The sequence below is a fragment of the Plectropomus leopardus genome, chromosome 16 (genome assembly GCF_026936395.1).
Source record: "Plectropomus leopardus strain MGB_pleo_1.0 chromosome 16, ASM2693639v1, whole genome shotgun sequence".
In the NCBI taxonomy this organism is placed as follows: domain Eukaryota; kingdom Metazoa; phylum Chordata; class Actinopteri; order Perciformes; family Serranidae; genus Plectropomus; species Plectropomus leopardus.
Genome location: NC_142191.1, coordinates 21109418 through 21121555, shown reverse-complemented (window position 1 = coordinate 21121555; position 12138 = coordinate 21109418). Strand labels below are relative to the sequence as shown.

Here is a 12138-nt window from a genome sequence, read left to right as displayed (position 1 = left end):
ACTACCAACAAAGATTAATCAACTTTGAAATTAGTTGGCCGTTTATTGAACAGTTGACAACTAATCAATTAAGTGTTGCAGCCCTAGTTAAGGCAAATAATAGAACTACTACGTACAATCATGAATTCAGAAATGACACCACTTTTCTGTAATGCAGCCTTTAAAACCAGGAAAAGACAACACTTACAATATTATGATATCTAAAATCTAACATGATATCTAGTCTTGTATCACGATATGGTATTGATATATTGCCCAGCCTTAGACTATAGACTGCTTTCCCATTGCCAGTAGAGCAGAGCTGTGTACACAAGTCTGCAGCAGATAAGCATGCCTATTTGTGTGTGGGGGGGGTTGTTGTGGTGTGTCCATTCAAAATCATGTACAGACCAGAGAACAGGTAAACAGTAGAAAGTAGCATGGACAGAGGTCGGTAAAACTTTATGATGGTTACCTCTTTTTGTATGTCTCTTACTTCTTCAGTCTCTCTTTCTCAGCACAGACTAAGTTGGATCAATGTTTTAGCACTGCCTAGGTGGAGACAGATGGTAATTAAAGACAGTCCGTCATAGCATCTTGCCGGTTAAGGGTCTGTTATTAGTGCATTCACCCGGGTGTTGTGTTTTGATTAATGCTGAATGGAGCCAGAGGTGATAAATAACCTGTGACTACTGCAGTCATTTGACCCTGGTGTGAATGCCAATTGCACACTTTCCGATCACATTAAAAAGCCAGATGTTAGCATGTTTTTTTCGTGCAATGGAAATGAGGCTTAATAGTTATTTCAAGTGTAGGTTTGGTGAATAAGTGGATAAGAAACAACTTGATCTGATCAAAAGGTTGGGTAGGTGGACTGAGCACCAATTTGACGACCTGAGAATGAGACTAAACAATCATCTTGCTTCTTCCAGAGTTACATACAACACTTTAAGGCAGGCATGTCAAACCGGTCCACAGGGGGGCCGGTGTGGCTGCAGGTTTTGTTTCCAACCAAGTAGCAGCACACCAGACTTGACTCATTTAATCAACTGATCTCCGTCTTCAGACAGTTGATTGGTCAAACTGTGTGCTCTTGGTTGGTTGGCACAAAAACCTGCAGCCACACCGGCCCCCCTGTGGACCAGTTTGACATGCCTGCTTTAAGGTAAACATACAAGCTACATACAAATATTAGCATCAAAATATAACTAAAGGGATCTTTACCTGTCAGGTTTTAGCTCTCACCTGTGAATGGACTGCATTCAGAGAGAGGGGTAGTAATCCATCTGCTATGGTAACACACACACACACACACACACACACACACACACACACACACACACACACACACACACACACACACACACACACACACACACACACACACACGGTCTCTGGAGAACAGACACGTCTCAAGTGTCCAGTTACAACATGAAAGCAACAGGGACGCAATTTAAACGTCCATCCACCCTTCTGAAGATGGGTGGAGAGGGGTGGTTGTATTCACAGAATTGTTGGTCTCTCTTTAAGAATAACTTTGATTAGAGATGTGATCAGAGAAAACTGAGCTGATGACACCAGTTTAATATTTTGGGAAGTACGCTTATTTGCTTTCTTTCCAAGAGTTTGGTGAAAAGATCAATACTACTCTAAATTTTCTGTATTAAGTTAACAGCAGTGCTGTTGCTGTTGCTTCACATATAACCTGAAAGCAGCTAATGAGTCTCCCCCCCAAAGTTAAGCTCACTAATCAGCATGTATTTTAATTGTTTGATCACAAACAGAAATCGAATTTTTTAAAACAAATATTCACAGTTATATTATGCATTAATTTAAAGCGTTACCAAAAATATATATATATATTTTTGTATTCCTTTATCAAAATCCAATCATGTTTCCCTCCTGAAAAACAAAATATGATGTTTGCTTACAAAAGCAATAACCAATTTTAACCGCAGGTGTATAAAGAAACAGCGTTGAATGCCAGGCGCTATTAATTCCTATGAAAGTTGCTTAGTGGCACATAAAGCCAAAATGATTCAACTGCATATAAATATCCGGATGATCTGTGGATAATTAGCACTTATTCTACACTTTGCAGCCCATACAGCAAGGGCACTCAAAACTCTTTTTTTCTTTTTTTGTGTGCTAGCTTTCAGGTTATTTTCTTGAACTTTTTATTATTTTTTTGCAACTTTTTGGGTCATTTCCTCTTTCGTTTCTAATTGCCTTCTTCCCATCATTTTGTTCCTTCCCAACCAACATGCTTTTAAGAAAGCAGCAGATGTGTGATGTTGGCGTTTTAAAAAAAGAAAGGGTATAAATTGAAAGTGATGTAAAAAGAATCACACGTGGCAATTTTAGTGATAAAGGTGTTGAACGAATATTAAAAATAAAAATAATATCTATAAAAATATGACTAAATCTAGTCACAAGGTGAGTTTAAAGAGTTTTTCAAAGTATTTTTTGTCTTTGGATCTATGACTCCAAGAGGAAGAACATTTGTTCTCTGTTCCCTTACATTCACGCGCGCACGCACACACACACACACACACACACACACACACACACACACACACACACACACACACACACCTCTGCTGACTCACCTTAGATAAAATCATCTGCACACGGTACAAAATCTTTTATTTTCTCTGTGGCTAAATATGAGCACCCTGCTTTCATTTCTGGGAAACCATCAATCAAGATGACCATCAAGATCAGATGTGCAGAATTTGCATTTGCTTTGCTTTATCTCTAATCAGGATGTGTTTGTTCAAGATAGACGATGTGTATCAACCAGCTGCATAAAGACTGCTGACAGATTTATGTAAGCAGCAGATAACGTGCTGCAGACTTCAGGTCAACCTGCAGATCTCTGCTCTTTCCATTTCCTGAGAAAGTGAAGTCAGTTGTTTCAAAATGTAATGTAGAAATTACTCTGTGTTCCCCGACAATGTACAAACATGAAATAGTTTATATCACTCTATCATGTTATTGTAAGAAGATATTAGGACAAATGTTTATTGATGTACTTCATTTGTTATCAGTTATTCTGTCTTTTGTGGGTGTTCACAGGAAGAGTTGTAAGCAGACACACTATAGTATTTATAAATCAATTATTATATCAATTATTAAATGTTTACCTACTAAATGCTAACTAGGCAACCTGGTCTTACTTCAAACTCATCAAAATACCAGCTTCATGAGACGCATGCATTCGAGCAATCGCTGTAGCATAAGAGCAAGAGTTCACATCAGGTGAATGGGTCAAACAAACTCTGTATTTTCACCACAGAGACAGCTGTTTAAATCCCTTTAAAACAAAAAGTTGAGTTATTTTAATAAGAATGTATTGTGGAGCACAATATGCTATTGTATGTCTTATGACATAAGTCAAATGATGTTACATTTTATTAGAAACAAATGTACTTATTTTAAATCAAACCATACTGTATTCTCCAAAGATAACCACATACTTTTGTTGCCTTAACAAAACCTATAAACAAAGTTTTTCTTACCTATGTTCTAAGTTTATTTTAAAAAGGGACTGAATGCATTTACGGCGCAGAAACTGTACAATTCCTGTGAAAGCAGAAGTTAAGTTTGAAAAGACACAATGCCTGTAATAAGCGTAAATTGACACTCCGTCCGAGCGTCCGAGCGTTCAAGTCTGACGCTTGAGGCCACTGAGCAAGGGTCTTTATATGACATTTTTGGAGCGAGAATGTGTTTAAATAGCAGGGCAGAGTAAAGAGTGGACAAATCTTGCTTTTCCTGCACCAATGAAGGGACATGTCCAAAACAGAAAAGTCTAATTATGATGTTAGCAAACATTTTTAATAGGATTCAAAATAAGAGTGGCCTACTATTCAGTAAACACACCTCTGAGCCTGTTTACAATTACTTGATTGACAATCAATTGTCAAGGATCATAAATCTTAAGCGTTTCTAAAAATAAGAGAGTAAATAATTGCAAAAAAAAGACATTTTGGGCATCAAACCCATTTTATTTTAACTTAATGCAGTTTAATCCAACACAGTTAGTGCACATGCAAAGTATCATATTTAAATATATACTGTATGTTTGTACCAAGTGTCATGTTTTAAAAGTTTTAATATTTCAACATTTAGGTAATAAATTAACAAAATTGAAACATTACTTAAAACACTGCCCACAATGAGTATACACTTTTAATAAAGCATAAAATACATGATAAATTCATAAAACTGCAATGTTTGTGTTTGTACCATTTTTTTGTTCAGAAAATATTTTTTTAAAAACACAAATTCAGTGAAAGACACTAGAATTTAAAAAAAAAAATCACAATTGGACAAATTTATTCATGTCTTTACCATGAGAAAAATCATAATACTTCTTTCACTTAAAGGTATTATGTGTAGGATTTTCACCAAATATCACACTACTTAACAAAAGAACATGTGCTACACTTTATGGTCACTATAAACTGCTTAATAGCAGCAAATCTGATCATCTTCCCCTTGTTGCTTCTGAATATTCAGCTACCAGTCTGCCAACAGCGAAGCAAATGTGACTCCATCTAAAATCAAAAGTGCCTCTTTGACAAACAAAGGAATATAGTAGTAGATCACCAGAGGTAATGTTTCTGTCACATCCGTGGTCCGAGTTATAATTGAACAGTAATTAGAGAATACTACACATAGCACCTTTAAAACATGTTTCTGATAAACTGTTGCTCAGCTTATGATCATTGAAAATACAGTAAGAAACAAAACAGTAACAGAAAAAAAGATCACAGTTGAAGAAGCAACTACAGCATAGCCATGGGGGCACATCTATAAAAGTCTGGTACCGATGAATTAAGTATTCTGTCACAGAGAACCACTTCACATTTCTGACATATTGCTGAGAATTTGATATGTCAGCGCCTTAGAAGCAAGCAAACCACACAAAATGTTTTTGTATGTGCCTGAGTGATGGAGGTAGAAATGTCCAATGCTGGGCTAATGGTTAATATCCAGCATAGGCAAGAATGAATTATACAACCATTTACTTACCTCAGATATCAGTGTTTTAATCAGTAGGAGTAGCATATGGCTTAGCAGTGGCACAGTCTGCAACCTCACTCTGGACTGTCAAAAGTGCATTTACTTTTGTCGTATGGGGAAGGTGAGGTTTGTCACGGTGGGAGACTTGAAGGAACAGTTTGAAATTCTGGGAAATGAGCTTATTTGCTGTCTTGCCAAGAGTTATTGTACGGTAAATGCAAAGCTACGGCCAGCAGGTGGTTAGCTTAACTTAGCATAAAGACTGAACGCCAAGCAGCAACTTCCAGGGCTAAAAAATGACGTCAACACAGGAGTGCCAAAAACTGCAGTTTCTCTAATGGCCACTGGAGGCTGGCTCCAAAACAAATTAAATCCTCAAACACCTCCTTTTACAGCCCAGTACAAAAAACAACAACACCAGCGTTACAGACCTTCAAATAGCATCCATTAGAAACAAGTCAACACTATAATACAGAGTTTGGCTTTAAACTCAAATTTGAGCATTTTATGAAGGAAACACAAAAATTCTAAGCTAAATAAGCTCATAAAAACATAGCCAGTCTCTTCCTGATAGCTAATAAGAAGTGGTTTAACATAAAATAGACTGCAAGTCAACTTGTGGTTGAACAAAAATTAAATAAAGGTCTAAATCTAAATCTAAATCTCCATCATATTTTTAACCGTGTATATCAAGACATTGGCCGAACTTGCTGAACCTGAAGTGCTGCCACGCCGGTTGTGTTTCTTTTGGCTACCAAAGTCTTTGGAACAATCGAGCTTGAATCAAAAATCTGCAGACGTTAGACTTGATCCCTCCCACTTGAAGCTGCTATCTATTTTTTTTTCTTATTTACTTTTCTTATTTCAGTTATGAAGGCTGTTGTTAGTCCTCAGTGGTGTTTACTAAAACAACTTTCAGATAATAGCCAGAGGAAGGGTGTGGAGAAATATGTACCTGCGCTGGCTCTCTGGCTGATGCCAACCACAATGACAAGCCAATGGAAAAAGTTGTTCTCGTGACAACTTTCCTCAAAAAGAACAAAATTCAGCCAAATGAGAAGTCGCATGGAAGTTCTCACACATTTGACAGGCACATAAAGTTACAGACTGGCCTTAAAAGTTTAATGGCTTTGTTTGTCACATTTCACATGGAGCCAAATCAGAGGCAGCTGGCCTCATTTCAGTAAACTGAGATTATTTTTTTTTTTATACACAGAGGAATATCTTTTTTTGGAATGACATTGCTAACCCATTTAAAATATAGGCGAGAGATAATTTTCTAATGAGTCATTCCAAAACAAAAAGTGACCATATTCATTATTCTGCACAATGTGTTCATGTCATTCTAGACAAGAACAAGATGGTGGAAAACTGTGAGCACCGTTGGAAATCTTTCACTGAGGTTCTCCAGTTAACGTAACACGTGTTGAGAGATCCATTTCGACCTTATTCAACTGAAGACTAAAGAAAAGATGGACTACATTTACATGCGCAATAATATTCCTCTATTACTCAGAATGAGAGAATGTTATGAATTTGGTGAGAGTAAACATCATATTCCAATTATTTTTTTTTTTAAATTAGGTCTTTTTCCATATGACGCATATTCAAATTAAGGATATGCCGGTATTATTTGGGTTTTCGGAGCATTCTTTAGACATGTATACAATTTATTCAGAAAATGCCTCTCAATCGTTGGTCTCTTGCCTGTTTACAGTCAGCTCTGTGGGTTTGCAAAGCTGGGGTGAAGATGCATGCCCAAAAGAAAAGCCCATATTTCTAGTGGGAAACACCAGAAAGACAATGACATTAAAAAACAATCAAAGACTCGGATATTAACAGATTTTTGGATATGCCCAAATATCGCAATATCAGCCTTTTTTCAAGAAGATGGTTAAAGAAATGAGAAAGGGAGGCTGAGTTTGTATGCTCCAAGTCTGCCACTGGTGGAAAACTTCTGATTTTGATGTAAAAAGGGTGTCTAGAGATATCAGACACACTTGTGTGCAGAGGTAGGTTTTATGTAGTAATATGGTTATTATAGTGTGCAAGGTTCGATAGGTAAGTACAATTATAAAATCAAAATACAGTAATGCTCAGTGGCAGGTTTTATGATTTGGAACATCATAAATTTGGTCTTTCACGTAGAAAAGCTTGACACATTCGACAAAAAGAAATTTTAATATGGATAAATTAAATTAGATAAGATGTTTGTGGCATTATAACACCACAAATTGAAATCTGTGACATTTTAAGACTTTTTAAGGACCATTTTTTATGTGATAAATGACATGTTAGGGCAATAAACGAGAACGTTAGTGGAATATTCATTTTCATCAGTCATGTATACAGATTTTTTAGAAAGAAGAAAAAATATTTTCTACATGTAAATGTAGTCAATGTTTCATGGAAGACAATGGAGGAAATAAAAGGGGTAAGGGATCTAATGAAGATAAGGTGCCAAATAAATAGCTTTTTGTAAGCTAAAAATTAAATAAAATTATATTAAATGTAAAGATATTATGGTGACTGATTATCATTATGTAAAATATATTTAAGAAAATGTTGTTTAAATGCCCAACGTGAGTACTTTTTTAAAATTCACTCTAAGTGGATAAGTTGTCCAGTGGTCATTCCATGTTTTTCCAAAGGTGCTTTCCACATTTTTCCAAACTTGTTTAAATAGATACATCCTGTAGTTTTTACTCGTCTGAAATTCTGCATCTGAATTTACAACAGGAACCAGTTTAGCAAATGAGAATCATCTTTCTCTTTCCTAAAGACAATCAGTAAAATAAAAATAACTCAGGCAGTTACAGCAAACTGTACAATCCTACACCAATGAATGATCTTTGATGGAAAGAAGAGTAAAGAAGCTCAATGACTGGGATGTAGGGGGAGATAAATATGGCTTAAGGGTTCTGCATATATTCCTACACAGTCTGGGTGGAAATATTTGACTCAGAGTGTGAAACATACTCAGTTTGCTTGATTCAAATTCTCTTCACTTTGTGCAAATAAAAACAATGAAACTAGAGCTCCAGTGGCACCAGATAACTATGTTGTGATGCCTGAAATTGACGCTCAGTCCTCTTCTAAGAGAACTGTGAGATTCAGTAGACACATTTAACAGATAAATGGAAAATAAATAAATAATTAAAATACAAGGTTTAATGGGTAAAAGACGCCAAATGTTCACATTTGATTGTCAGCTGTTCCCCAGGCTCAAAAAGCCTGAAAGAACAAAATAAAACTTGGACTGATGTTAGTAATTACTGAAAGTATTACTTTGTTTCACAAATACAAAAACAGTAGGTTAAATTGTGGGGACCAGTTTTTGTTTCAAGGTGTCATGTTCAGCATGTTATTAACATTGCAGTTAAATAACAATAAATTACAGCATTTTCTAACTTCATTTTGTAGTCTACACACCACCAAGTAATGCAGACAGATCTTTTTTCTAATAACTGCTAAATTTCATTCATTTTATCTTGTCACACATTTTCCAAACATTTGCAGGTGCACCAAGATGAGCAGTTCTCAATAATTAACTATAGAAATCATGAGATGTGTTATCTGTTTTATGTGAGCAGTCATTTTCTAAAAACAATATTGTCTTTGCTTTAAAACTTGCATACTTTTAAGAGAACTACAAGGTGGGGGTATCTCTTCTTTTCCACACATTGATTAATATATGAAGTACCAGCCCTTTCTAAATGAAGAAGAAACATTAAGTAAGAACCTTGTTGCCTTTTAGCTGCAAGTGAGTTTGAAATATAATAAAATGCTGGTCATCATCACATTCAGAGATCCACCCTGAATATGACCGAAAGTTTGACTATTTGGACCTGAGATTTTGGCAAACTGCTGTTGAGATAAGATGTTTGTGTTGATGACTATTCAAGATTAACTACACAGATTCACTCCCAAATGATTTATGACCAAAGGCAATCTTTTAGATGGTTCAAGTCATTTCAAATATGCTCCTTCACCTGAATTAATGTGTTCAAAATGTAACCTTGAAATGCCGGGTATAAAAATGGACACTCTGGAGATGACTTTGATTGTAATGAATACGATCAAAAATAGAGGATTTAGCCTTTATACACTCTTTACTACTGTATTTCCAGTCTGTCTTTATCTCAGCATACAAACATGCAACAGAGTATAAACAAAAACTAAATCAAAGCTGTCCACTGACATTTTACCGGCCAAATAACTCATCTGCAGGATTGTGCTTGAAAACACTTGAAACTGAGATTAGCCCCTCTGTGCAGGGGCAGTAGGTGGATGCGTTTTGTGATGTGAAATGACACCGAACTCACACTTTTTTGTAGAAGAAAAAAGCCTGCTAACATGTCCACAGGTTTGACTTTATGAAGATTTGAGTTGATTTCAGTGACACTGAGTGACTGTTAAGCCCGGGGTACTATGTATGATAAGTATTGCTTAAAGGCTGTGGATCAGAGAGATTGATTGAGGCGTGCTTGAACAAGTGGTGGTTAAAACACACCTAACACCTCAATCGTTACAAGGCCCCACCATTGACTAGCATAGTTTTTGCATTACTGGATCATGGATTAAAGGAATACTCCATTATTTTTTTTTTAACTTATCTCTATATGTTTAATGGTTTAAGTAACAGTACACAAAATAGCTGTTGTTAATGTGCTGCGTATTGTTTTTATGAGAAACACAATTCCTCAGGCATACTTTTTTATCAGGGAAGTAGAAATGTTTGCATGAACTCAAATTCAAATATCAGCCCCTCCAGGATGCTGCAATCAGAACAATTTATAAACCACCTTTGTCCAATCCCCTCACAAGAAGACTATTTAAAAAGAGTGAAATCTCATTTCATTGTATATATTGACCCAATCAGCCCCTGCGTGCCCTGCTCTTTTAAGCCCTGTTTACACTGCCTTTTAATGGCAGGAAAATCAGCATTTTGCTTTTTGTGTGCAACCCACCACTATTCTAAATTAAGATTTTAAGATTTGAAAAGCAGTTAGCAGTGGTTAGCAGAAAACTCAAAAAAGAGGAACAGCTGCCATAAACATCCACAGTTTAGGAAAACAATGACATTCGGGAGCTCCTTACCCTCCCGAGCAGCTGCCATATAACAGAGACGGCAAATGACTGTTACTGACACGGCAGCAACAGCTAATCCGTCAGCCACTGACATCACAAGTACTCTCCAGTTCTGTGGGGAAACACTGAATGCTTATAATAACAGGCTCTGAATCTGAGACAGTATTGCAACTATTATTGTAATTTTACTTGCCACTGCATTTAAAGAATAAATTAAGAATATTTTTGCCTTTATTGATAGCACACCTATAGAGACAGGAGAGAGAGAGGGAGAGAGGGAATGACATGCAGCAAAGGGCCACGGGTCGGCAATAAATCCAAGCTCCTGCAAAGGCCTCAGCCTTTATGAGGGGCTGATGAACTATAGGTCGAACGGCCCCTGCAATTTCTTTGCAAAAAAATAAATTCAATTTGAAAAAAAAAAAAAATTAATTAATTAAAAAATCCATGGCACACTTTGTATCACACTGTTATTTGTTTTTAGAAAAGCTGCCTTAAAAATCAGCCATTTCAGATTGCAAAATTTCCAAAAAAGCCTGCAAAATCCTGCTGGGACTGTTAATATCTATTATTAGCATGCTAAAATGTTAGCAACCCAAGGCTGTCATGGGGGGCGTGGCTGGTCAGCATCACCCAGTCTGCAATGGATGTTGGGTGTTGTAGGAATGCTTGAAACAAGCTGGAATTTGACTGTAAGCAGAATGTTAAATGGCTCTTTCCTCAGTCGATATCAGGTGTATTTAAAATACTTTTTTGCTTTTATAAATGAAGTTAACATTCAAGAGCCTACTCTAAAAGCAGTGGAGTATTCCTTTAATCAAGGGCAGGCAAATGAAATCAGTGATATGCAGCCATTTATAAATGATGGCACAGTAAATAAAAGAATCAACAGATTAAAAAAATTGAAAAGAGAAAAAGTGTGCCAGTGACAACCAGCTATGGCGAGTTAGATTTAGGAAAAATATTAAGACCACATGAAACTCAAGGTAGGTAAACAGGACAAAACTTAAAGATAACCGTTGGCAACAAGACAAGGGGCCCACCTTTCATCATGTACCAATAAGCAAAAAAAAAAAAAAGGCAATACAGGATGAAGAGCCATGAGGGGAGGAGTAGATGTGCTGGGCCAGTGTTTGATTGAATTTGGAATAAATGGTATAAATAGGGTTTGATTAATACTAGTTAGACGTTGGTGGAGATCTTGTACTTGGGAGACATGTTATTATGGAACCAGATGAAACTAAAAATGACGCCCATGGTTTTGGGTATACGCTCGTCGTAGGCAAACGTCATGGCCTCATGCAGCGGGACTTTGACCACCTCGATAAGCTCTCCCTCCCGTGGCTCACCTCCACCTGCGCTCACGCAGTTGTCGTCAGACACCTCGGCGTAAAACATGGTCTGCTTAGCCCCCGTTACACCTACGCCTGACCTGTAAGGGAGGATAAGGGAAAGAAAAAATAAATTGTTATCAACTGTGTATCTTCACTTACTCAAGAGTTTTTCCACAGGGCCAGGTGCTGTTTGAATCTAAATACTGGATCCAACATGACAATGAAAATGCATCAGTTTCTAATGTTATCATTTCTATAAAGCAGAGGACTTGCAAGAGACTCATTTTGAAAAAAGGACAAAATTGGTGCAGCAGAGACAGAAATATACTGACTTTTTGGGCTGTTCAATACCAATATTTGACAATTTGTTTTATTTTACATACACAGTTTTTGAAGTTTGAAAGGGCTCCACAGTACGTTCAGTTTGACAGCGTACTGCACTAATGATGAACCGTAAAAGTGCGACTTTTTTTTTTTTTTAGCTGACTCATATTAAACAAAAGCCAGAGACTGTGTCATATTAAGTTGCTTCCAGCTGCAAATTTACCACTTCTAAGCAGACGGTCTCTCTGTGCTGCTCATGATGCTGCTGCCTGTTTGTCCCCAGCTCCAAAGAGTAGCATGAAAGTCAAGAGAACTCACTCCGCAGCAAAAACTGGGGACCAAAACGTACCCAGAGCTACAGTGCAAAGAACACTGAATA

The 12138-nt window shown here is 36.8% G+C and overlaps 1 protein-coding gene across 1 annotated transcript in view; it reads right to left on the bottom strand.

Annotated features, from left to right (window-relative positions):
• Window positions 1–3964: 3964 nt before the first annotated feature.
• nudt14 (nudix (nucleoside diphosphate linked moiety X)-type motif 14) overlaps window positions 3965–12138 on the bottom strand; it is a 33200-nt gene continuing 25026 nt past the window's right edge. The window contains exon 5 of the mRNA XM_042503649.2: window positions 3965–11533. Coding sequence (XP_042359583.1) covers window positions 11284–11533 — 250 coding nt within the window. The 3' untranslated portion in view covers window positions 3965–11283. The remainder of the gene's footprint in view (window positions 11534–12138) is intronic.